The sequence below is a fragment of the Oxyura jamaicensis genome, chromosome 1 (genome assembly GCF_011077185.1).
Source record: "Oxyura jamaicensis isolate SHBP4307 breed ruddy duck chromosome 1, BPBGC_Ojam_1.0, whole genome shotgun sequence".
Taxonomy (NCBI): Eukaryota; Metazoa; Chordata; class Aves; order Anseriformes; family Anatidae; genus Oxyura; species Oxyura jamaicensis.
The window spans coordinates 187179504-187206275 of NC_048893.1; the positions used below are offsets into that span (position 1 = coordinate 187179504).

General features: G+C 43.6%; 1 protein-coding gene across 6 annotated transcripts in view; it reads right to left on the reverse strand.

The window, feature by feature from the left end:
• Positions 1 to 4492: 4492 nt before the first annotated feature.
• Positions 4493 to 26772, reverse strand: part of ZC3H12C (zinc finger CCCH-type containing 12C) — a 47310-nt gene continuing 25030 nt past the window's right edge. For all 6 annotated transcript variants that reach the window (XM_035326954.1, XM_035326992.1, XM_035326973.1 and 3 more), the window contains 5 exons: positions 17097 to 17236; positions 13782 to 14016; positions 12655 to 12761; positions 7481 to 11474; positions 4493 to 7422 (listed from right to left, as the gene is read on the reverse strand). In XM_035326954.1, the coding sequence (XP_035182845.1) occupies positions 10075 to 11474; positions 12655 to 12761; positions 13782 to 14016; positions 17097 to 17236 (1882 nt within the window). In that variant the 3' untranslated portion in view covers positions 4493 to 7422; positions 7481 to 10074. The remainder of the gene's footprint in view (positions 7423 to 7480; positions 11475 to 12654; positions 12762 to 13781; positions 14017 to 17096; positions 17237 to 26772) is intronic.

The window sequence follows — 26772 nt, forward strand, 5'->3', positions numbered from 1 at the left end:
CCTGGGAGAAAATCCTCTCTTAGAAGTACTTCAGTTGTTGTTCTCCCCCATTAAGCAGGAACGGACACTAAGCTATCAACCTTTAACATGCGATGGGACGTGTTAGAGCGAGCGGTGGTGTGACCACTTCGGGGATCTTGAAGGCTTGGACCACGCAGTGTGGGAAGCCTGCCTCTATATCCAGCCTGGGTAAAGCGAAATGAGAGTAGATACTTTCCAAGTTTTATTGGTTTTCTACACAATTTCTAATAGCCTTGATGATACATGAGCAACGTCAGGTCACTTTTTTAATGTCAAGCGACTGATTTAGTATGTCTGTACATACATCTCGGTGTAAGATCCTGTTGCTACCTGCCTTTTTGTACGCTATTAGAACGTGCATACTGTGTATACGTAACTGCAATGAATTGTGCACCCTGCACAAAAGCCTGAATAAATGGGTTTTAATGTTAATCTGAAGAATCCCTATTCTTTTGATGATCAGTCTTGCTAACTGTTAGACTGTGCCATTGTTCATTTCGCTGGGAACTTTCAGTTTGAGGTACCAGGTCCGTAGTGGAGTTTCCATCTGTGTGCTTTGTGCTGTGCTCAGACAAGCTGTGTGAGACTGGGTTTGCAAGGAACAAGTCACTCCTGAAGGAGAAGATGGGAACTGGTGAATAAGGGACTTGGTAATTAAGCTGAGGGACAAGTGAATTACTGGGAATATACCAAACCTTGAAAGCATTTGTGCTGATCTCATTACCATCATGCACAATAGCTTCTCAGACTGAGAACCTTGTGGGTCGATCCCTTGGAAGAATTACCTGAGCCTGTAAAAAGTGTAAAGCACAGGTCTAAAGTTATTGGTCAAAACTGCTGAACAAGGGCAATGCCCCAGCGTCCACAAGCCTCCTGTGAAGCCTGGATGCTGTCTCAGTACTCGCACTGTGCCTCGCGGAGGCAGCCCATGGGGGCAGTGTGCTACCTCCACCTTTGCCACCGGCTCAAGCAGGACCACCACACATAGCCCTGGGAGGATGGGGTTGGGGTTCAGGACCCTGAGAGGGACCTGAAACCCTGCACAGTGGGATTTCAGCCTCTGCTTTGCACATTCAGGCCAGCACTGGCGCTCGGGACCTGCTTGCCCAGCACTCATCAATTCCTTTAAAACCACTCCTGAAGCCTCTTGTTCTCTGTGTGGCCCATGCTGGCGATAGGGGCTGAGGGGAATCAAGGCACAGCAGCTTCTGAGACACAGGTAGCAGCAGCTTTGTTTCTCAGTTGCCATCGCTAGGATGGCTGGGGGGAACACTCGTGCACATCTCAGCTTTGTTGTCTCTGAATTTTACTGCGAGCCAGACTTAGTGTTTCTGCAGTAGCTGCACCTGGGAGCAGCCTCCTTCCTTTAAGCTGTTTACTTCAAGTTTCTAATGGTGAAATGTAACGAGGCACTTTCATGCAAATGCATTTCAGTACAACTGCAAAATGTTCCTGAGGATTTTATTTACCATTATGCTGCCTTTCTGATCTCTGCCCACAATGTTTCTTGGCTTCTCTTGTCAGTTTGCGGGTTCCCTGGTGGATGTGCTGCAGAGAGGGAATTGTGCAAGAAGACGTGTAATATATTTTTAAGAGCTTGATTAAAAAAAAAAAAGTGATTTTGACATAATGAAAGCTTTGGTCTATTACTGCTGCTGATGGCTTTGTTTGAAATGTGGCAGCTCTGCCACAGCTGTAGAGGCTGCCTGTTTGCCAAGGGCCAGCAGGGCTGGACGCTCCTGGGCTGGCAGCTGCAGATGTGCGAGGCGAAAATGTTGCCTGGGGTGAAGACCACAGGAGGATTCCCATTTGGGGTCAGGATTTTGCCCCAATGAGGATTTTGCTATTGAATTTAGCAGATGGGAGGTTACCCATCGATACGGGTCTGTCCGAAGTGTCTTTGTAGCGGAGCTGTGTGATGAAAAACGCTGCGTGTTGGTGATGGGGTGTCCTGCGTGGGCATCACGCCTGTGGATAACCACCGTGCGCGAGCAATGCCTGCTCTGCAAGGCAGAGCACAGCCTGACCAAAAGCTGTGTTCTCCTTCCTTCTGCAGTCCCCGTGTTTCAGAGCTCTGCTGCCTCCATGCTCGGCCTGGGCAGGGTAGCACCAGCAACCTACGTACGTCTGTATTTCTGAATTTTGTTCCAGTCTGTGTAGGACAGTTCCCATTTCCCACACAGCCCTGGCCAGCCCCCCATGCGGTTATCGCTCCTCCAGGCCCTCAGCCGAGGGCTGCAGTATCAGGTCACCAAAAGTACGGCAGCGGCCCTCGGTCCGGGCCACAATCGGGGGATCTCTGTAACACAAGCCTGGCTGACGTAAAACACCTGCTGGGATAGCGCTGATCGCCATCTCCTCATCCCCCTGCTCCTGTTGCTTGCGCTTCAGCAGCTCATGTAAATTAATAGCGGCATTTAATTTCCTCCGTACCCACCTGCTGTTCCTGGCAAGCTCATCCGTGGTGTGGGGGCTGGAAGCAAAAGGCCAGCCCTCGCTTTGGGGGCTGTTAACTGGGGACGGCAGCTCTCCCCGGGGAGCCCTCACGGCAGCAGCTCCCTTCCTGGTGGTGGCTGTGGGGCCTGGGGGCTGCTGCAGTGACGCGGGGCCTCTTTCTCTAACCTCTGCCACGAACTCCGTGTGAAGCACAGACCTTTCTGAAGCAGACAATCTCTCAGCCATTTCTCTAAAGCAGGATGAGCTCCAAGCTCCTGTGAAGCTGGAGGGATGCTGCCCAGTGTGGCACCAGCGGGGTTTTCCTTCACATGGGCATGGCCCCACAGGCGCGTCCCCGTGTGGGCCTACAAGAGCCGTGCTGTGGCTCCTCCGTCTGAGGCACCGCAGGCTGTCTTCAGGACGGGCGACAGAGCCACTGTCATGACGCTTCAACCGGCATCAAGAGCTGCTGTGATGCTGGTCAGGCTCTTTTTGAAGACACCACAGGATGCAGTCATAGCCTGGTAACAGCTTTTCCCAGGCAGGTTTCCCAAGCCTACCTTTCGGGATGCAGACGGGCAGTGCCTCATGCGAGAGGGCACACAAAGACTTGACTGTGCCAGGGAAGCTCCTTCCGCCGGTGGGCCCAAGGGAGAGCTCGGAGCTCTGCAGGAGAGGCCTGGGGCAGTCACACAAGTGCCAGCAGTTCAGAGGCTTGAACAAAAAACCAAAAAGGCTGGATTTGGCATTCTCGATGGTGACTCGACCACTTCCCTGGGCAGCCTGTTCTAATGCCTCACAACCCTTTCAGTAAAGAAATGTCTCCTAATATCCAACCTAAACCTCCCCTGGCGCAACTTGAGGCCATTTCCCCTTGTTTTATCACTTGGTGCTGGGGAAGAAGAGCCCGACCTCCAGCTCCCCACAACTCCCTTTCAGGCAGTTGTAGAGAGCAATAAGGTCTCCCCTCAGCCTCCTCTTCTCCAGACTAAACAACCCCAGTGCCCTCAGTCACTCCTCATATGACTTGTTCCCTAGACCCTTCACTGGCTTCACTGCCCTTCTTTGGACATAAATGTCCCAGTTTCCTGCAAACATAAGACCTCTGGGTCTATTGTGTGGAGACACAAAGGAATTGATTTAGAGAACGACTTCAAACACATGGCCAAACCACCGGCCAGTGCTGCACTGTTCAAGTACATGGCCAAGGTGACCTGGCCTTGGGTCATCAGCCATCTCCTCCACCCAGTGGAAGCGAAGTCATTCACCTCCACCCAGCCCTCTGCTGACACACAGTGCTCGAGCTACAAGCTCGATTTCCTGGAAAGCATAGTTTATCACCTGGTGCGGAGCAGCTGGTAGTGAGTGCCCTGCTGAAGGAGCTGTGAACGTCCGGGACAGCCTCACCTTATCCCAGTTTCACACAATAATGAAATTAAGGTGTTCGCAGTCTAGCAGTTCAAGAAAAAAAAAAAAAATCTGTACAGGTTAAAGGCAAAACCTTGGGGAGGTTGTGAGGTTGTTCAGGAGCCAGGCAAGCACCCAAAGAGTCACTTCCCCCTGCCTTGTGTAGCATTAAAATAGCAGGGATGGGGGGAGGGGGGGGTTGAATAAATCAGGCTTTTTCATCACAAAATGTGGGTTCTGCCCAGACAGAAACATCAAAGGGACCTTTCCAGTTCCACTCCAGTGCCTGTTTGCCCCAAAAGGAGGCAAAGCCACGCGCTGCGCTCAGCCCGGGTGCAGTAACCCAGCTGATGAGCACAGCTCTGCAGAGCACCCCCATCAAGCACGTTACCAGTAGTCACAACTCACTTCGGGCAACACCACGTCATTTCTCAGGCCAACCACTGGCTCCATCTGCATCCACCGCAGCGCTGCCTGGCTCCCTGCTCCAGGGCTGGCAGGACTCTCTATGTACTCACTGCTAACTTCTATGCTGCTCAAAATTTTTATCTATAAAACAAAAACAGCCCATCAATGAGGAAAACGAATCTTTATTGTTTTCTCTAAATGCAGAATTTGAGGTACATGGTTTTTTTTTCTTTTTTTTCTATGGTTTAGACGGTGGTTTTAAGGTGTGAATTGTCACCTCACAGAAACAACACAGAACAACCAGTGAAGGAACGAAGAGCAAGTTTGACAATTGCTTTATCGTGTAGTCCAAACATGACTTTTAACTAATGTTTTTGCCAGAGCTGGCTTCAGGACAATATTAAAATCTCGCCTACTCAATACAAGTACAGAGATAATGAGGGGAAAAAGAACTACAAAACACAATTATTGCTGCTGTATCTGCATTTCTATTTCCTTGCACGATGTTCTGTAATATGCTGGTAAAACATTTCTTAAATACCAGTATAATTAAAAACATTGTTCATATAAAGTAACCAACCACCCAACCTCACTTGTTAAATGAGACTTCATCAGAGAACAACAACAACAAAAATGCTGTCTTACAAAAATGGAGAGGTTTTTAGAAGGTGTAATTGTTACACCTTTGAAACAGTGAGGACGAATATGCAGAAATGTCTGAACAGACTTGGTTTTGGGTTCAGTGTTGGCAGCAGCAGTGAGACCTCACCTCTGCACGGCAGCAGGCAGTTTCCCAGCTGTTCCTGATGTGCTCCTCAAGGCCCTGACTCCTCCAAGCACTTGCACACATGCCCACCTTTATTCGTGCCATCTCCAATTCCACCAAAACCAGCCAATGCACATACTTGTGCTGAAGTCAGGCATGTGCACAAGCACTCGGGAGACGGGGCCCTCAAATGGAAACTAAAGCTGGGCGAGGGGAGGAGACCTACTGCAGCCGATTACACTTCAGAGGTGAATGGGTAGGCAGAGGAATAAACAATTCAAGCACGCATTATGCCCATCCCTCGAGACCTGAAAATGGAAGATAGAAAATGATTTGCAGCACACTCACAGCTATTAAACAACTCAGTGTATTCGGTAGTGCCTGCATAAACAGCTGCTGTATTGCACACACACCAGCGTACTGCCTGGTAACGCGCTGCACAGAAAACCCAGCGTACAGGAGTAGGATCCACACGCGTGGAGACGGCTGACAGATCACGACATCACCAGCTCCTGGTGAAGCCTTAAGATACCCATGAAATATATGAAATGTATGCTAGAACATCTGAACGTGAAGTCTGAACACATCTTGTGTTATCTACCCAAAAGGTTAGCTGGAACAACCATTTCACACACATGATTTTGGGATTACAGGGTTAGTCTGAACAATGAACACAAACATACTGAATTCCAACAAAATTCTTAGACTGAACTTCTCTGTAAAGTATATAAACTGCATGATTTGACATTTAAAAAACCTCAGCCCTTTTGTAAGAAAAAAACAAGGCCACAGGGTTTTGTTTTGTTTTGAGTTTTAATCTGTTGTTTCAACAGCTTAAGCTCCTACGCTAAATAAAAAGTACAAACGGCACTCCACCATGGCCTTATAATGCAAGGAATAAATTAGCAAGAGTCACACTGTAAATCAAAATAAATAATTTCTAAATTATTTTTATTAAAAAATGGTCTCTTTAATTGCACAGTATTTTAATTTCTCAGTAGCAATGCAAAGTCAGTTGGGTGTTGTATTATTCTAAATGCTTTAGAGAGTACAAAAAGCATCATCTCGCTTTTTTTTTTCAAGCTTCACACGTCAAAAACGTCAAAGTTGGTCAAACCAGCAACTGATAGAACTGACAAGGGTTTTGGTAGTCTCGCGAGGTGCTGAGGCACCTCTCCCCCAGGCTCTGCGTCCTCGCTCTGTCACCCCACGGGGACAAGAGCCGCCGGCTTCCCGCTCCAAGTGAGGTACTCCGGTTTGCACTGACGGGTTTGGTATTTTTGGGAAAGTGTTCACCATTAACGCTACTACTTTCACAGCAGAAGGTCGGCAACAAGTCAGCAACAGTCCACATACTCAAAGGCTGCAAAAGTCCCCTTCAAGGGCATCCCCAGGCTGGCACTCCTCCTTTTTGGGGTGTTCCATGAACACAGCAGACTTGTGGCTCTCCCTGGAGCTGTTCTGCAGCGGAGCACCGAGTTACAGTTCAGACATACCACAGACAACAGGACACCTGAAAGGATGTGACCTTACCTCAGAGCATTAGCGGTAGTTGGCAAGTGAGTTTAAGGTATTAAAAAAACAAAAACAAAATCACAAAACAACAACATGACATTTCAGGATTTTTTTTTTTTTAAAAAGACATCTTAGTGATTAACACGGTCGCAGCCCGGGCACGTAGAGCTCAAAATCAGGTATCCACGGGGCATTTTAAGAACTCTAAATACTGGCAACACACCTAGTATACAAAACTGTTGTGGGCAGAGGCCTAATGTCAACGTGCCCTCAAAACACCGTGTATCTACACACCATTACTGAGGGAGCTATAATGGCTTGGATTTTATTTAAAAATACTGAGTTTTTGGTAAGTATCAAAACAACTCTTGAGTAGTGAAGACAAGGGTAAGGCCCTCTTTTAGTGGTGGGACAGGCCTAACTGTGCTTTATTCTCTGTAACTCCAGCACTTGCAGCAAAGACAATACCAACGAGCCACCTTTTACTGTTTAAGATGCTACGGTTCAGTTATTTGCATCAATGCAACTACAACAGGTGCAGTACTGAGCAGTACCATCGCGTTCGTGCTTAGCACCGGTATCCTCTACAGGGTGTGAAATACACAGACTGATCTCCTCGAGGGGGAGGTCACACACACCTCCTCCTTCCCTCTGCTACTCACCACAACAACTAAGGAAACGCCAAGGCCAACGCTTTGTCCCCTGTGTGTTTACTTTACCCAAGGTAAGAGCCTAAGGGAAACTAGCACATCATTGCACAACATTAAGAACCACCAAATATCTCCCGTTCTTATACTTCTAAAGCATTTTCAGTGCTTCAGTACAAAGCACAGAAGGTACGGTAAGGATTCCCCGCCACCACCACGCTCCTAGGAGCTCAATGCCGCACCACCGCACGCAGCGGCGCCAGTGCCGGCAGCTCCCGACCTGGGCACGGCGGCGCTGCTTGAAGCCTTCTGAGGCTCCTGTGACAGGGAGGAATGGTGAAACACCTCTTTTACATGCACACGCTTCTGTTCGCGCTTAAGGAATTCATCTTTTGGCAGAAGTGAATTCCTACATAAAAATGAATGTAGAAACTCATCAAAACCACAAATCTAATAACTGCAGTACTAAAACAGCTGCATCTACACTACGGTGTAGTACTTCAGTGTAATTCAATTTTAAAAAAATCTTAGAGTACAACTGAGATGAGACCCATTTACCACTCCAAACCTCAGCATTAGCGCTGTATCAACCTCTACGTTCAGACATGCTCTACGGATAGCGACCCACCAAACCAAGGGAAAACTACTGTCAGACAACTCAGGCTAGATTATGTACAGCACCTCCTGTATTGTCACAGGGACAGGCGAACGCAGATCCCACGCCAAATCAGCAGTAAAAGCTGTCTGGAACACTACTTCCTGAATTAGTTTGCTGAACATGGTTCAGATTATTGGATATGTCTATAAGCACAATGCTCTTTAGAAGCATTTACTGTATACCCAAATCCTACTCACCGCAACACATGGTGTTGCGCAAGTAGTGAAAATGTCTTCGTATTCAAAGGTGCTTGGACATCATTTTCAGGCAGCATTTTACCTTTATTTTAGTGAGTTTACACTACAAAGATTTTAGAAGGAAGAAGATGCCAATAGTTTCTTTCTTTCTTTTTCTTTTTAATATGTGAAATTGAGACAGACACCTAAATAAATATCTATTTTTACTCACCTAAGTCTATTCTATGTCTGAAAACTCTAATTTTCCGATAAGCGATAAAATGTTGCCCAAAAGACTATAGTTATACGTTTGTGTTTCTACTAAATCTACAAATCAAAATAGTTCTCAGTTAAAAAGATACAATTTGTATCAACAGTAAAAGGTACTTTCTGGTTCTTCAGGGCCTTTAAATTCCAGCAAGTGTACCACAATTATCAGCAGTGATAGTGTAAACTAGTGGTTTTTTAACACTGAAAAACATTACAATGGGTGGAAACCTAAAACTGTAGGTAACTGACTATGTCATGTTAAGTACAACTGACATCAATTGCAAGATCTATTTCTATTTTATATATATATATATATATAAAAGCTTACGAGGTGCTAGTAAAACCCATGACTTTAACCAGAAATATCCCTTACTAGTACTAAAACAGACTTGTTTTGTCTGTTTCTAAAACTACACTATTTGTGGCAAGAATCAGGCCTCCACGATGCAACAGGCCAAGGACTAACCTCAGGAACACGTACAGTCTCTTCTCTCCCCACAACCCTCCCTCCCCAACCGAAACAGAAAAGACAAAAAGTTTAAGTTATTATTTTGAGCTACAATATCATTACCATAGTGCAGTTAATAAACGTTGCATATCCTCAACACACAAACCCTTTTCAGGCCAGCCTTGATAAATAGCAAGAAAAAATTAAACAGTATCTTAAATACAAAACTTGCATTGAGATAATTAAATTCATTAAAAAACAGGTAAATATTTTATGAAAAGCGTATTTTATCCAGTACACTGGTGCAGCAATACAAAGAAAAACACATAAAACAACTAAACAGAACCCTACGATTTCAGGCCCCTTTCAACTGACCAGGAGGAGTACACAAAGCTGGATAACAGCACATGGGAATTGACACGAAGTGGCCTGTTTTTAGGAGGTACTGCGTGTTTGCAGTTTGTGGTAGGTTCAAAGGGGGCTGCAAATTCTCAACACCTTTGAAAATCAGGCAGTAAGGCTTTCCACCTTATCCATAAATTAGTAAAAAATAAAAATAATAAAAAAATTGTCCTCTGATTGCATTTGATCTTGCTAATCAACTGCATCAACAAAACATGTAACTATTTCAACAAAACAAAGAGCAATGAAAAGTGCCATACTATAAATTACTAATATATTGTTACCCATTTCACCGTTAACTGGTAACTCAATTATTCGTTTAAAAAATAAAGTCAGTGCTGTAGTAAATCTTTGTTTCCTATAAATATGATTATAGCACACACAAAAAAAGCCCACAAAAACAAACAAACAAACAAACAAGGTGTTGTAAAAAGTTCAAAAACTTGGCTTGAAAACTGTCTGCTGGAAGAAGCAAAATCCTCTCTCTGCAGGTCGTTTTGACACCAGGCAGCCCAAGGACAAACATCCAGCAAGTTAAAAAACAAAACCGAAAATCGCAACAACATGTAACAAGGATAGAAAGTGCTGCATATAAACCCCTGATGCACCAAAGATTATAACCAGAGACAACAGATTTTTTTTCATATATATATATATATATATATATTAATTTAAACTGGAACATCCTCCAGCCATGAAAATAGCCATTTAAAAATTTTCAAACTAGGACACAAAACATAGCGGGTACTCCGGATGCATGGGGCTATACATACAGACTCAATGATACAGTATTTCACATAAATGGATTACTATATAACCTCCTTGCTGAGAAGGAGATCCCAAATGCTATTGTAGCAAACCTCCCTCAGCATTAGAGCTGAGCTGAAAAACTACTGGACACCACAAAGATGCATCATCTCTCAATAACCTAGCTGAGATTTCTCTACTAAGATGGCTGCGGCGAGCTGCTGCGCGTCCGTCACGTGAGGGTTTTTTTTCATGACAATCCTCACAAGATCGGGGGGGAAGATGTTGCACAGGTTTATGTAAACCTTCTCCCTGGTGTCTTGGTGCCTCGGGGGGTCTTGAGGGATTCCACAGTAAGGTACGCGCCAGGTCTGGTCCTGCTGTTCGGGCAGGCTTTGGAAGGCAAACTGCTCGTAGCACGGCTGCGTGGGGTTACTGGGCAAGGAGTAGGTCTGACGGTAGCCGTAGGCATCGACCCCGTAACTCTGCCTGTCCCAGCTTCCAAGCCCGTCTTGGCCAGAAAAAGGCTTCCTGTGTCTCAGTGGAGAATTATCGTACAAGCGCGAGTCCGAAATGCTGTCGATTCTGGTGGACAAGAGGGCTCTCCCCAGGTGCATGGTCTTTGAGTGTGGCGAACTCTGAGATGCTGGGTAGTCGTTTGGGCAACTAGAACGAGCACCGACTGCTGGATGCTGCAGATGCACAGCCATGTACGGAATCGGAGGTTTGTGGTGATGCTTTGGTTCTTCGTGACTGTAACTCTGCACTCGTGTTAGAGGCTCGTGGTAGCTCTGTAAGAAGGGCTGAGAGTTAAGGCGGCCGTGGGGGTGCATGTGTTGGCACTTCAAGTTCTCCTCCAGCTGCGGGTCAGGCGAACTCATGTAGGAGCGGTCGCTGTAACCCACGTAGGAATCACTGCTGCCACAACTAACGCTCCCTTCACTGCTGCAGTCAGAAGCCACAGAGCTGATCCTGTAATCTGTGTCCAAGGAGAAGCGCCTTTCGGGACTACGTGGACCAGATATGCTCAGATTTGAATACGCATTCAGCATCGAGTAATACCCTACATCCACCGGAGACTCACATTTTGGATACTGGTCGTAAGGCATTGGCGTTCCGTGATTTTTGGTTGCCATCATCACTGTAGGAGGATATTGTCCCTGTGGTCTTTGATCCTGAGGTGGGAAATGAACTCCGGATGGAAGGCCGTTGGTTAAAGGTGCAGTACTTTGGGGTTTTGCAGCAGAGGAACTTGGTATGCTAACTAAGGAAGGTACAGACCTGGTTTCCAATTTGTTTTTGGTGGGAAGCTTTTCCTCCAAGTCTTGATAGACTTGAGTCCTTATACTAGGATCCGATTGCCTTTTCGGAGTGGCACGCTTAAGCTCAGAAGTGCCATCATTCTTAGTACTACAGGGAACACTATTGCTTTTTACCAGTCCTCCTTCACTTGTAGTTTTGGCAGCTGTGCTTCTAGACATGGCACGAAGCTCATCAGCTACAGATCGCTGAGGCTGATTTCCTCTTTCTGGATGATAGTATTTGCACTTGTGTCCATAGGTACATTTCTTCCCTGTTAACACAAACATGAGATTAAAAACATGCAGTAAAATCTGTTAACTGTTAAACAATGAAAATGCCTCTCATTTAAAGTTTTGCTGACAGTCTGAAAGATTGATCAGAGGGTTGGAGCACCTCTCCTATGAAGACAGACAGAGGGAGTTGGGGTTGTTCAGCCTGGAGAAGAGAAGGCTCCAGGGAGACCTTACAGTGGCCTGCCAGTACCTAAAGGGGGCTACAGGAAAGCTGGGGAGGGACTCTTTGTCAGGGGGTGCAGTGATAGGAGAAGGGCTTTAAACTAAAATAAGTTAGGTTTAGACTAGACATAAGGAAGAAATTCTTCACTCAGAGGGTGGTGAGGCCCTGGCACAGGTTGCCCAGAGAAGCCGTGGATGCCCCATCCCTGGAGGTGTTCAAGGCCAGGCTGGATGGGCACTTGGGCAACCTGGGCTGGTGGGAGGTGTCCCTGCCCATGGCAGGGGGGTTGGAATTAGATGATCTTTAAGGTCCCTTCCAACCCAAACCTTCCTGTAATTCTAAAATGATCTTGCATGTGGTTTTGTGTGACATGGTGAGATCTAGGATCTCCTTTCTTGTATCGTCAGTAAGAGAGGCAGTTGTAATGCACTGCAGCAACTGATCCAGAAACACAGACCAACACCACCAGACACATTTTGAGCTGAACATGATGCCATCTGCGTGTATGCACACACTTGGTCTATTATGCTAAGGAGATATACAAGTGGGAAACTTAACATGAAAAACATAGAGTCATAAGAGCAGCAAACGTTCAGCTCTGTCAAGATGCTGGTGTGTCCGTAAGGAAGGTGAGTAGCTAAACGTCAGGCAGCTCGATCCATTTTCTGGCAGAAAACTTAGATGTGCTATGACAAAGCTCATCATAAAATGGCTTTCTGGAGCCTGAAGAATTTAGGTGATGTTTTGGGTCGCTTGCTACCAACGATTAATAAAATTACTCCTCTAGTTCAGCTGGTATGCAGAAATGTTCTTCAGCTAGCACATGTAAAAAAAACACTATCTCCGGTGCTCAGCTTTTCAAACATTCTCAGGCTATGACAATAATGTAAGAACCTCTGTTTAAAAGTTTTATTTTTGGCAGCGTTAAAATAAAGCAGGAGTTCAGTCCCCAGTCCCAGCAGTACAGAAAGCTCATGAATAGAAAAACGAATTACCATATGGACATGGTTGCTTCTTATGTTCTGGCACAATAGGCTTCTTCCTAAGAAAATTGTCCAGACTTGGGCCATGGCGGCCAAGAGGATCATCAGGAGGCATAAATCTATAAGGCAACAAAACAGTATTACGGAAGCAAATGCCTTTTCGTATTCCTCATGCAATGATCAAGAACCTCACGACTGCATCCCACACCATCAGCTGCCACGCTAACATTTTTAAGCCTGGGTACTTTGAGAGCTGCTTTGAAAATGGCTACAGCTCTTGACGTCCCTGTCCTGCAGCGATGCAAGACCACCTTTCTGCTGCGGGTACTACCTGAGAGACCAGACATACAAACAGACTGTGTGGACACCCCTCGTCAGCTTCAGGCACCTCTAGACTGGCCCAGCTGACTGCAGCAGGGCAGGGGTGCTCACAACCCATTCCTAAACCAGTGCAACAGCAGAAACTTCCTAGAACACCACAGCTAGATTTGCAAAACTGTGCTGATTGTCAAAGGCTTTTCCATCATTATTGAGGCACTCAAATACAAGTGTCTGCTTGGCAGAGTACTGAGACCTTCCCACTACAAGAAGACACCAGTATTGATTGCAGGTGACACCTAGGCCAGGGGTATGAATTTACCAGAGATGGACCTAAGTAGATGGTTCAACTAGAGGCCTCCTGAAGTCCATTCCAACTTGGGTCACTCTATGACTTTATGATTTAGGAAACTAACCATAGGTACCCCAAAATGCTGGCTCAGTACATCAAGAAAATTGAAATTCTATATTGTAGCATACATACAATATAGCATTTGCATTGGCATACACCAGAAGAGGCAATTAATTTTACAATATAAAGATATAAACATATTGCCATAAAAAGGTATGGCAAAAACAAACAAACAAACAAAACAAAACAAAAAGTTCAAGTACTTTTATTCAGAACACCAAATCTATGACAAACTATTCCTTCTATTTTCCTGCAAGTACTTAATGATTTGTGTGGAAGATAAATTCATACAAGTCTTCACACTGTCCTTTCCCTGGTTATTTTACTTAGTTATTTAGTTAGTTTAGTTTAGTTTTAGTTATTTTTACTTTCCCTCAGTTATTTTACTTACAAGGATAGAATGACTTACTTGTCATTAACAAATGAATACATCAGCAAGCGTTCATCTATGAACTTCTTCCATTCAGGCTTCTCATTAGCTAGATCCCTGTAGTTGTCATTAGAAACAATGATGCCATCTGACTCAAAGGCCAGCTTCACTATGAATCGGTCATCGTAGCATACCACCCTTCTCCCTTGCACTCGGCGGGACGGTGTGAACACAAGGATCTTCTCTTTTTCTAATTTACGCAAGATCTCTTGATCTACAAGGAATACGAATCAAAGGTCAAAAAATAAAAAGAAAGTAAAGAAAAAGATGTTTGTTTCACCTCTGGAGACATCAGATTTTAGGAAGAAAACCCAAGCATTTAGGAGTAACCATGTCTTAAAAGGCTACAGCCCTGCAGAAGATGTCTGACATGTGATACTTGAAGTTACAGGCAGCAAACAACCAGCAGTACCTTCAAAACCAAACCAAAGCAAATCAAAACCTTCCGCTACACAGCATTTCTCTAAGAGCAACACAGGAGACCTTGTTCACTTTGCTGTGGTTAAAAGAAACACCAAAACCAAAACTCCTGTGAAAAACCCCTCTGCTTGAGAAAAGGGAAAAAAGTCTTAAATCTTACTCAGTGTCAGTGACTGGGAAGGTTACACCCAGCTACAGCCAAAGGTTTTCTGTAACTGAGCTCTGTGGTAATGATACAACTCTTCCATCCTTCTGTGGTACCCCATCAGCAAGAAACATCTTTTGCAACAACTTCAGTAGCTTAAATTAATGGAACTGCCTCGTTAAAGTCTCTCCCTGTCATGAGCAGGGTACTCCTACTACCCTTAACGACTAGAAAACTTATGTTTTGTATAAACACTCAGGCTCTTCACAAATTTCAATAATATCTGCTAAAAAGACTTCTTATGTCATCTTGTAACCATAAAAAAGCAACAGATTTTTATTTTTATTTTTTTTACTGCCGGTATTGGTTCAGAACTTATCTTTCATTGAAGAATTTTCAATTTTATGAATAAAGTCATACCAAACCCAAAAAGGTTTCTCTTCATCCTGCTAAGTAAGTGTTTAACATTTGATGTAATTCCTTCTTGTCCAACACAGTCCTTCAGTCACCCCTCCAGAAGCATTCGTTTTTTCTCTTTGTTGAACCTGGAGGCCCTGAGGAGCTCAGGCTACCAAGGAGCTGACCTGGACTACGACTCTGGGTGTAGCCCCAGCACACCTAGTGCAGGGGCACCCCTGCCTTCTGCTGTTTCTGCTAGCTATCACTCTCCTCAGAGCAGACAAGCTACTAAAGGAAAATAAGCAGAAAGCTATGCAACACCTATAACTGCAGAAGACACCTGCATGCTGAATATGAGTCATGGCTTTTAATAATGGTTTAAATCTCAAATAACTCAGCTGTTTTGTAGCACAAGAAACTCGACAGGCAACATGTTCCATCCAGAAAAAAAAGACTCCAATACAGCACTAATATTACAAATTAGCAATGTATCTCAGGCAAGCATTTATCTGCTTGCTAGAAAAAAACACAAGATTAGAAATTATGCCTTTTTGTAGGCATTTTTCTCCCTGTGTGGTAGATGATCAGTGAGAGTATGATGGAAAGTGATTTTTCCCCATTAGGGAAGAACAAAAAATCTGTCAAGTCTAGATGAATGGCAGGTAGTAATAAGAAAAATGCAGTTGATACATAGTCCAAGAAGTTTCTTATAAATATGGACAGTCTAGATCCATTAGTTAGTCATTTGAGACTTTTTCAAAATTCCAGATGGCCATGTATTTCAGATACATATCTCCAGAAATGGAGTGTCAGCACACTGTATTTCACAAGACTGTTGGCCAACAGTTTCCCTGCATCCTGATAAAACTTCTGTTTTACAGAAGACACAATAAACTGCTTTGGTTTTCCTCCCATTTTCAGGGTCCATGATGACACGCAGGAAATTATTTTTTCATGGTAGACAAGTGGTCAACTCTAAGACTTCCTATTTGCTTGAAACTCCTTTCAGGGCTTCTAGCGCTAGCCACAGCTCCAGCAGATGTTGTATTTCAATTCCAAATAGTCAACTCGTTATTGCTTAGCCAATGCTCTTCTCATACCTCAAACACTAGTACAGTGAAACAACTTGATCAAGACCAGCTCTTAAGAAAGGCAATACATCTTCTTTCTCGGGGTGTGGTTTTCTGTATCATCTTTGCAGTAGTCTATAGCAAACATTAACCTGGCTACCTTCAAGACAAAGGCTCCAAACTACCTCTGTTGAGGGGATGATAACAGCTTTCCAAGTGCTTTCTTGTGCTAACACTGCATGCTCTTGTAGCAATAGGGCAAACGAAATGAAGAGTTGTAGAGACCTTTCCAGCTCCTCAGAAATGCGTGTGCAAATGAAAGCATGCCTTCATATTCTTTTAGATGTCATAGCTACTATTCTCATAAGCTTCCCTTCCTTTGCACCAGGGAAGGTTCAGGTTGGAAGTGAGGAGACATTTCTTCTCAGAAAGAGCAGTCAGGCATTGGGACGGGTTGCCCAGGGAGGTGGTGGAGTCCCTGGAGGTGTTTAAGGAAAGGTTGGATGTGGTGCTTATGGACATGGGTTAGTGGGTGACATTAGTGGTTGGGGATGGTTGGACCAAATGATCTTGGAGGTCTTTTCCAGCCTTAGTGATTCTATAATTCTATGTTTAAAATTAAACAAACAAACAAACAAAAAAAGCCCTAGTTCTCCTCTGCTTCAACTTTAGAGCAGAAGGGGGACAACTCTCCATACTCCATACAGAACAAAGATGTTGGATAAAGAAGTAAATGCCTCTACTTCTTTTTTTTTTTTTTTTTTTTTAAATAAGCACATTTAAAACAGACATTTTCAAAAGCTTTCTCACTTGTTAACAGTAATGTTCAAAAGGGGAACTGTTCCCTTTCTGCCAGGATCACTCCTCACCCCCGGCGCAGGGCAGAGTGACTCACCGCAGGTGACTGGCAGACAGACCAGGCTGGCAGACTGCTCACCACAAGAACCATCACTTGGTGAATCACTGCTTTCAAACCTTTGCTGCCAATGCTACATGGGCGTAACAGGTTTAAAAAATGGCAGTAATGTTCTTGAAGAAATAAGTAGCAATATTAAGGGAAAAGTTATAAGGCGAGCAGAAAGGGAGGACTTGGTGATAACATTACTTTGCCTTTTTCCTTCCTGAAGATTGCAATCAAGTTGCAACACCAAAGATACTTTCTATTATAGCCTTTCATTTTTTATGATCTATTCATTTGTGCAACAGCATTCATGTTGTACAAAGCATCAAATAAACCAGTGAAGGCACAACAGAGCTTACCTGTGATGAGAGCATCAGGTCTTGACTGTTCTTTCCTCCATGCTGGCACAAACACTGTAACATCCTTATGGCCTCTTTCCAAAAACCAGTCTACTGCCAACTTGATCCCTCGACAAGAAAATACTTCTTTATTCCCGTGGCTGAAACACACATTAAAATTCCTTGTTATATGACTTTGCTTTTCTGTGAGAGCACAAGGAACACAGCGAAACACAGATCTCCCCATCCAAAATCATGTTATCCACTTGCTCCAGGGTTTCTAGAGGCAACTGGGGGTCAGTCTGAGCCTTGCCCAAACACTGCTATCACTTGCAAAATGATATGGCAGAGGGACAACAAATCTGCTGAATATTTTTAATGTCTCTACACAGATTAGACAAACAGGAAAAATACAAGCACAGATGTTAAAAATCCTCACAGCCCAACCAAAAATCTGGAGTATAACAACCCCCATAGAGATTTGGTAATGGAAGGCTGAAATACCCCATGAAAGAATGCAACTTTTTGAGGAAATGCCGGCAATGAACACGGAGCCCCTGTGTGTGCGGCAGCCTGAAGGGCCAGCAGAGCCCCAGCACAGGAGCTCAGCAAACTCCTGTCTGAGCAGAGGAAGAGGAGGACTCCTAACCCCAGGGGGTGGCAGAAGCTCTGCAAGACAGATTAAACAAACTGGAGACTCAAATCAACAAGAGAAAACCAAGAATTTGCTTAGTGCTGCACTTAGGCAGGTGCAATTAATTGTGTGTTTAAAAAAACATGGATAGACACAAGTTCAGCAGAATATGATCAGAGACAAGCAAAACAAAAACGTGCGTCCATTGTGCAATAACTGTCTGAGGTAAGGCAAGGGATGCAATTATTTCATTTTCTAAAGGCAGATGAGTCCTCAGCTGACTTCCACATCCAATTTCAGGCACCGCATATTATGAAAGATAGAGAGAAACTGGACAGAATCCAAAAGAAAGCTAAATGAAACCTATGGGGAAAGGCTGGAAGAACTTCATGTAGTTAATCTGAAAAAAAAATGTCTTAATACTTTGGATGCAACTGAAACATAAGACAGCAACCATCCATTGGGCCTCCATGGAAAAGTTCTAGTCCCAGGGAGGCCACAGGGGTGGCCTCTGTGAGGAGGGGTCAGAGGCTCTCTGTGCTGGATACAGCTGATACCAGCTTGCTGCCCAATAGGCCTGTCAGAGAAGCTGCTGGTACCTCTGTGAAAATACACTTAAGAAAGGGCAAAACCATGGCACAGTCTGAGGAGAAGGTAATGAGGGACCCCCAAAGTCAGAGGAAGAGGAGGTGGGAGAGTAGGTACCTCCCTCAGAGGGACGGCAGCCCACAGATGGGGCACGTTGTAGCAGGTACACCCCCAGAGGGACTGCAGCCCATGGAGGGCCTGTGCTAGAGTGAGGGAAGAAAAGCTTGAAAAGGAAGGAACAGCACACAGAAACAGATGTTTCCATCTGTTGGTGCCCTCCCCTGCGCTGCTCATGGCCTCATGGAAGGGACTGAACGTAACCTGGGGAGGAGAGGTGTCTGCAGTGAGAGTGGGCATAAGGAAGCAGGGAGGAGAGGTGGCTGAAGTGAAGTGAGTGTGGAAAAGGGAAAAGATAGACTTTTTCCCTCATGTATTTTAACGTCCTTTTTGTTTTCCAATATCTGAATCAGTAATTAGATAATTATTAAGTGGTCATAAACTAAAATAAATTCCCCAAGTTGGGACTTTTCTGACTGCAACCATACTTGGTCAGTCATTTCCCTGTCATTATTTTGAGTTTTCTTGCTGCTGTTCCTCCTGTGTTCTCCCCTGTCCTGCTGTGGGGTGGTGGTGAGCAAGCAGCTGGCTGGGTACTTGGCTGCCAGCTGGGGTCAACCCACCCCAGTCCCACTGGGTAGGGACAGAAAAGTCACCATAATGTGTGTATGGAACAGCTAAGCAATGCACTAAAAAAACCTTTCTAATCAATTAACAGGACAATCTGCCTAGGGGTGTTTTGAGATCTCCTCACAGGACGCTTTTAGGGACAAGCCAGATGGCTCCTCTGGGGCTGGTCCAGGCTCTGTCCCCCCACACACAAGGAGGCTGGCAATTTTTCTAAGGTCTCTCTCAACCCCACAGGTCTGCGTAGCAGAAGAAACACACGGGCACAACAGCAAGCCGCTAGCTTTCGCCTGACAGGCTTGTTGCATACACCGCATCACCTGCTTTCCCAGAAAGGCAAGAGACAATTCATTCACCGAGGAGCGGTTTGTGACGGGGACAATATGACGACACACCTAAAAGTTCTTCCTACTTTCAAGTTGCTAAGTAAATAAAAGGTAAATAAAGTTGCTAAGTGAATAAAAACACTAGAAAATTATTTTTAAACTTTTTTGTTGTTGTTGTTAGAACCATTCTAAAGTATCTGCAATTTCTTCCTTTCTAAACCACAGCACCGCCCTATGTTCCTTGATAGTTTGAGGAAACTTGAGTTACTGCGCACTGGATGAAGCGCTACAGGAATAGTGAGGAAAAAAATAGAAACTGTGTTCAGATTCCAGAAGCCTGCACAGGATGTGGCCTACACCTTCATGTGTGTCTAGGGGATGAGAAATGACGAATCGTGGCTAACACCTCTCACAAAGCACCATCAGAGCAGGAGCTGTGTTGAAGGTCACAGGCCCCACAAAAGAAGAACAAAACCAAAAAATCAGAAAAAAAAAAAAAAGGACAACCACATTTCTGTTTTAAGGAAGTAATTGCATTATTTCCTCTCCAATGATGCTGGAAACAGGACCTGGGAACGTAAATCAAGATATTGCGATTGCTGCAGACTGCCACAATCAAAGTTTGCGGGTTTTAGCTGGCACAAGGAACTCTCTAAGGATTGCTTAAGTCCATCTCCTTGCCTACAGGGCTACCCTAGGAAGACTGTAGGGCGCAAGAGATTTATGTACCTTCATATAGCCTGTTTAGCTATATGGGTAGAGACCTCTGCAATAGTACATTCCTTGCTTTGTACATTACTGTAATGTAATACACTATTACATTGTAATAACACAGTAATAATAAACTACTTACAATTTTTTTTTAGGCATCACTTTATATCATACAATTATTCTTGCATTTGTTCAGCTGAAAGAGCAGTATGTGTGTATTTTGTAACTTCCCAGGAATGGGAAAACCAAACCATGCACAGATGCATCACATTTAAAATGCACACATATGCACAGAAAAAAAATGGCCACGAGTATTTCCAGCTATGGTAAATGTAATTACACCCCCCTGTGATAACACTTATGCAGGACTCCTGGGCGTGTACAGTGGGCAGGCCAAGCAACACGTTTTGATTTTTGCTGAGTGGTGCAGGGTTTCTTCCCTGCATGCATCAGTCAGCCTCCCTTGTGGAGCCTGATACAAGAAGTTACTGCTCCTGCTATCAGCAGATCGTGTGCAACCATGCACATATTGCAATCCATTCTAAAACAGTCAGGAAGGGTTTCTTCCAGCTACTAAATTCCAGTGAAATCACCATATTGATATTACTCCAAACAATCTCCGTAGTTTCAAATGGATAAAACCACTTTTCATTCCTTACAGTGAACCAGCGTTTTGTAGGAGTACATTTCAGTAACAGTATGAACAGTATGTTTCTCCCCATAAACCGGATAAATCACTTCTGGAACGAAATCCTGGCCTCTCTGAAACAAATGAAAATTCTTTCCTGCTGCTCTCCGCTGGGTTGGAATTCAAGCCACGCTGCTCAAGGCAAAGCAAGGATCAGGCAGTTCAGCTCCTTAGCTTTCTCTTGCCTAACACAGACCATTGAAATATTCTCACCCAGAACATAAATTTGAAATATACTTACACTCTACATAACAGAAATGGGAAATATATTGCAATACATACAAGCTTTTCAGCATTGCTGAGCAAGTAGATTTACAGCTCATATAAGTCCTCACGTTTTTTCTCCCTCTCTCCTCAAAGGCATGCCTAATCTAGCATCTGAATTGATAAAATTTCCAAAAAAAAAAAAAAAGAATTAGTGAAAAAGTCTGAAAAATGTGATTAAAATTTGTTCTTTTCTTCTATTTTGTGGTTATGCAGATTTGTGCTTCATCAGCTTTATGATATATCATGATGAAAAGACTGAAATCACGCTTCTTCCACTTCCTTCCTTCTGATTATTTGTAAAGAGGAGAAATATTTGTATTTCTTTGTCAAGAAGCCTTTTTTAAAAAAAAAAAAACAAAAAAAAACCACTCTTCCAAATATTACAAATATTTGGAAGCTCTAAGTAGTCAGGATAACGGAAGTAGCAAATTAGTGTATTCTGCTTTGTTTCTGTTTGCCAACTGTATTTAAACTACTGCTCCAAGTTAAAAGAAAATAAAGAATATTCCTGAAGAAGTATCTATTACTCTTTCATACCATGCATGAATGATTTTTTTGTTGTTGTTACTACCTTTATGTTTGGCCTGTCGATAAATGTGGTTTAGAAAAAAAAAAGCTAGTAGTACTGCACCAGACACTTCTGAGCAAAATCAGTGAAGCATTGTCTAGGCTGACAGAGTTGGTAGAAAAGTGGTAAAATATCTTATGAGATCATTTTCATTTTCTCTGTTACCTTCTTAGCCCCCAGATTAGATTTTCAAGTGATTAAGTCATAGAAAGGAGTTACGGTATATTCCTAAAACACTGACTACTAACAATAGTTGCAAGGCTTCTGCCATGCTCTAATGCAATATTCAACTCAAAATTTGGCTCAGATTTTGAAAGCTGCAGAATACATACTAATGACATTAGAGCTGAAAGCTGTAATTAGGTCTGTGGCAATGCATATACAGGCTTTTATCTAAGTGAATTCTGTACACAACAAGATACTTCACAGGTAAGAATATATTTATTAAAAACCAAGAACAACAAAATTAAAATGTTGATCAGTCTAGTACATTTAGAAGTGATTTTCTTAAATTTAGAGGATTTTCTTCCATCATGTCATAGGGGGAAAGCAGTTCACAAGAGAGATTTTTCTAACCGGAATGAGTGACTCATTAGCCTGGCAGGCTGGTTTTATCGCTAACCTCATCCCTCTTCACCCTCCCTTTTATTATTATTTTAATTTTTGTTATAAAGCTCAACCAATTTCCTGACCAGGGTAATAATTTGTTCCAAAGCATTTCTCAGTAACCAGAGCCTTCCATCCTGCTCCTTATCTACACATTTTGATGCAGATGTGAAGTGGATAAAACAATTTACAATTTTTTTTTCCCATTAGTTCAAATGACTCCAACGCCTTGAGGTCTTTGAGAGAAAATGGCCATGTATCAAAAACCTGTATCAAAACACCACTTCAGCTGCAGGACTGTCAGTGGTGGGGCACTCTCAGGAGCATGGCAAGTCTTGGCACCAGCCAGACACGCATGCGGGTGCGTGACCGAACCAGTCACACACTCAGCAGTCAGAGTTCAAAACAGACAAAGAGAAGTTACACTCAGAGCTGCCAGTAACAGGCTCCCATCCACATGATCGTTACTTGTTGGAAAAATATTTTTATCTATTGCTTAAAGCGGCTTCTCAAAATAATTTAAGAAACAAGTCAGACCACAGAGAAAAGGCTGCTTTAGTCCCACGTTAGTGCCGGTGCCACTGAGGGATGAACGTCTCAACCAGTGCTCTTGTGGCTACTGAGCTCAGCAGCAGACAGTCTGAGAAGAGGCTAATGCAGCTGAATTGTTAGTTAATTATCACAATGCATAAGCAATATAATTGCTAGATGGAAACTACATCTGGCATAGAGGAGACAAAACCAATCATCCTTTGACACTGCACAAAGATTTGCAGCTGTGGAAAAACTACATAGACTAGGTATCAGCAAAACTTTTACTAGGGTCAAATGACCTGCATCGTGATTAGCACATGTGGACAAGACTCAGATACCTAAACAGAGATGTCCAGTGCTGGCTGAGACACCTCGGGGTATCCCACACATCCTCCAGCTGAATGCCCCTCCTGAACATCATTGGCACTGTCATACCTGCCAGGTATGGATGATACCACCTGATACCACCAAGCGCCTAGACCATCCAGCTGGAGGCAAGACTGGGTACGAAAGCTGTAAGAAAACTGTAAAAATTCTGCCTTTCTTAAGTGCGAGCGCATTTAACTAAAAAACAAGGTCAGCATCTTCCTCTCCCAGAGAAATGTTAGGTATGCAATAGATACCTCAGGTGGCACTGTCCTTGTGCAAGGACAGACCACCAATACAGGCCAGGGTTTTCCAAAAGGGGAAGCTGAAGTTCAATGCCTACATCATCTTGGAATCCTAAGGGCAAAGGTTTCAGAAAAATCTCAGAATACTCAGAATAAGATTCATTGATTTCAACCAGCAAACCCACAAGACACATGATCAAAACTTCAGTTCTTTCTCCTATGTAATTCTGAAAGTGGTTGAATAAAAATTCTAATACAGCCAATTACAAGCTTATACAGCCTTGTCTTCATGTTGCTTTCACTATAAGCACGGCAACAATGATCAGACTTTCTTGTCTGTATGTTTTCAGCACAAAGTTTTATGTACATTTACGTAAAACCTGTAACTCATTCTCCCTGTCAGTGAAGGCACCCACAGCTGCCTTGTAAAGGTAATAAATATGGGACAGAAGCACATAAATAACGCAGTGAAAGTTTTTGCAATTGTCTTTGTAACTAACATCACTGTTCCTTACTGTGTACTCTTGCTGGCAAAAGGCTGACTTTGATTCCAGCAAAGAAAAGCATCACAGCAGTAACTAATTTCAGGCAATTTTCAGAGTTTCAACCTTATCCTTGAAAAGGACACGCAAAGGAAAAGGACTGTGTCAAATATGCTGCAGCTTATTTTCTCTCTTCAGAAAGAGCTCTCTGAACCTCCGCAGTAAAGCCTTAAAAAGAAGGGGAAAAACCCCTCAAACCCTTGTCTCTGCCGCCTCGTGGAGAAACAGAACCTTCTCCCCTCCATTCCAAACAAAGCAGTCTGGGATACACAAAAAGCAGGTCTAGGACAGAGAGCAAGCACAGGCGTGAAGAGCTGATGATCTGTAGTTGCTAGATGGGCAAAGATCACCTTCTTTTGCCTAGTTCTGTTATGTAAATTGAAAATTTAGGTTAGCTTAAAGGTTCAGATTGGGATACAGAACTACTGTGGACTGAAATGCGTTATCTGTACAGTATCTGCTGTGCAGTTTGCACTAAGTAAGGTGCTGAGTGAATTTCTATATAGCGGACAAATGCTTTTCTTACTCTTGTGGACTAAGGCTCTAAATTACAATTTTGCATTACAATGCATAAAACTTTAACACTATTCTGCAGCACAGTCAGATCTACACAACTCTCTGCAATGCCAGTGTACATCACTGCACAGGTACAGTATGAGTGAATCCCAGGTCTCTACCCTGCAGCCCAGCTTCACTCTCAATTGTAGTAAATGTACAGCAGGTGCTCTACACCTGCTCTGAGGGATTATCCAATCTACTCTTCGCTCTAATTTTAAATTTAGGTACACGTACATACAAGTCAGTCTAATTTTTAAGATTTTTCTGAGAAAAGAGTGTGTGTGTGTGTGTGTTAGGCATAAGTGCGTAGTCAACTTTCCTCATCTGGAAGAGGACTAGGTCAACACTGTGAAAGGCAGAATAATTAAAGAACGGATCTGAAGCATCCAAAATAAAAATTTGTGCAAAAAAGCACAAAGCACAAAGACACCTTTCTGCTGTTCAGTTGAAAGAGGGGGGGAGGTTGCTTTGTTTTTATACTTTAACTGATTCACATCCTTTAGTCAATATTGGACCATTAAAATATGAAATACACAAGATGCATCTTACCAACTGTTCTCGGTATAAGGCAAGAATGTTAAGCAATGCCACCTCAAAGTATAAGAAAGATTTTCCAAGCATTAATGAAAGACAGGAAGCCCACTACAGTAAGAGAGGTTTAGCAAGCTTGCTAAAGCAGCTTGTCTGGAACAGCCACCAGACTAGACCGGCACCTAAACCAGCCAGAGTAAGTTATTCTGGCTCAAGCCTGGATCTATGCTGCCCTTTATCCTCAAGGGACTCACAAATCTACCCACCATCACTTGGCTTTACGCAACCTGTTACACAAATATGAACTTCCAGTCACATAATCAGACGAGTCCTTCCTCCTTTGTTTCAGACCTAGCTGTTTGCCCAACCACCAAGGCATCTGGTTTCATTTACAGGTCTAATGGAAAAAATAACCCTAATTTAGAAGAAAAAAAGTCAGAAGGGAAGCTGAATCAACTCAGCTTGCAGCTGTGCTGTCACTAGGTAAGATGCAGGGAGGGAAGCATCACTTTCAGGCTCACCTCTCACTGACAGGAAGCCACCGTGTCCCTCCCTGGACATGTTGTGAAACCACATCCCTAGACATGAAATGGAGACAGGGCAGCACGCAGCCGCTGATGCTTCCAGAAGAGGACAGCTGTCTCACCTCACTTGTATTATTGGGCATTGCTCACCTCAACCTTCACCAGAATACCTCCCTCCCACCCCCTTGCACCGAATTGATCCCTTAAAGGAAAACAAGTTCTTATTTAATTATAATAGTAAATCATTATGTACTTGTCTTATGACAACAGAGGGACAGGAATATAACTCAGTCTACCCATTCTTGTGAGAACATACAAGAAAATGTCCAAGACTAGCTATAGTCTTGCTTTTCCTGCTTGCAGCTCCAAAGTGGGCTAGTTGGCAACAGCTTGGAAAAGCAAAGAGGGAAGAAAAACAATAGACTGTGCCAGTTCATAGGTGTTAGGTACTCGTAACACCCTGGACATACAGAGATATAGAAATTTGAATAAGATTGTCTGAACTGCAAGAGAACTCCTGTATCTTATGTGCAAACCAACAGCATTCAAAGCAGTGGGAAAAAGCTGAACTCCTTCCTTTTAAGTATTTAAAGTACTTATTTACTATTACCTATTTTCTCGAAGGGGAGAGGACATATCCTGCAGGTAAACAGCTGGTTGCATAGCTGGTATCAGCAACAGGTGTGCACGTTTTTATTATTATTATTTTATTATTTTTAACCAACATAGGACCCTCCTAAATAATCAAGGACTGATCCTTAACTAAAGATGGAATCTGCTTGGCCAAGCAGAACAAACACATCTTTGCTAGCTGGCTGAACAAAGCAGAACAAAAACATCTTTGCCATCAGGCCAACTAGAACCTCAAGGCGTGAGCAACACAGAAGTTTCCAGAGTGCATTGATGATAACTTCTTAACACTGATGACTGAGGAACCAACAAAGAACCAACAAGGGAGCCTTGCTGGACCTCATACTTACAAACAAGAACTGGTGAGGGATGTGAGGGTCAGGGGCAGCCTTGGCTGCAGTGACCTGAGTAGTGTTCAGGGCCTTTAAAGAAAGGGCAATGGGAAAAGCAGGATCACAACCCTGGACTTCAGCAGAGCAGACTCTACCCTGTTTAAAAGAATCCCATGGGATATGGCCCTGCAGAGAAGAGGCAGGTACCTTGTGACAAATGATGTGAAAGATCTGAAGGTACTTTAGTTTCTTTAACTTGGTCTTTACTGGTAAGATTTGCCTTCAGGAATCCTGGGTCCAAGGAAAGTTTGGAGCAAAGAAGGCTTCTCCTTGGCAGAGGTAGGGAACACTTCAGCTGGACAT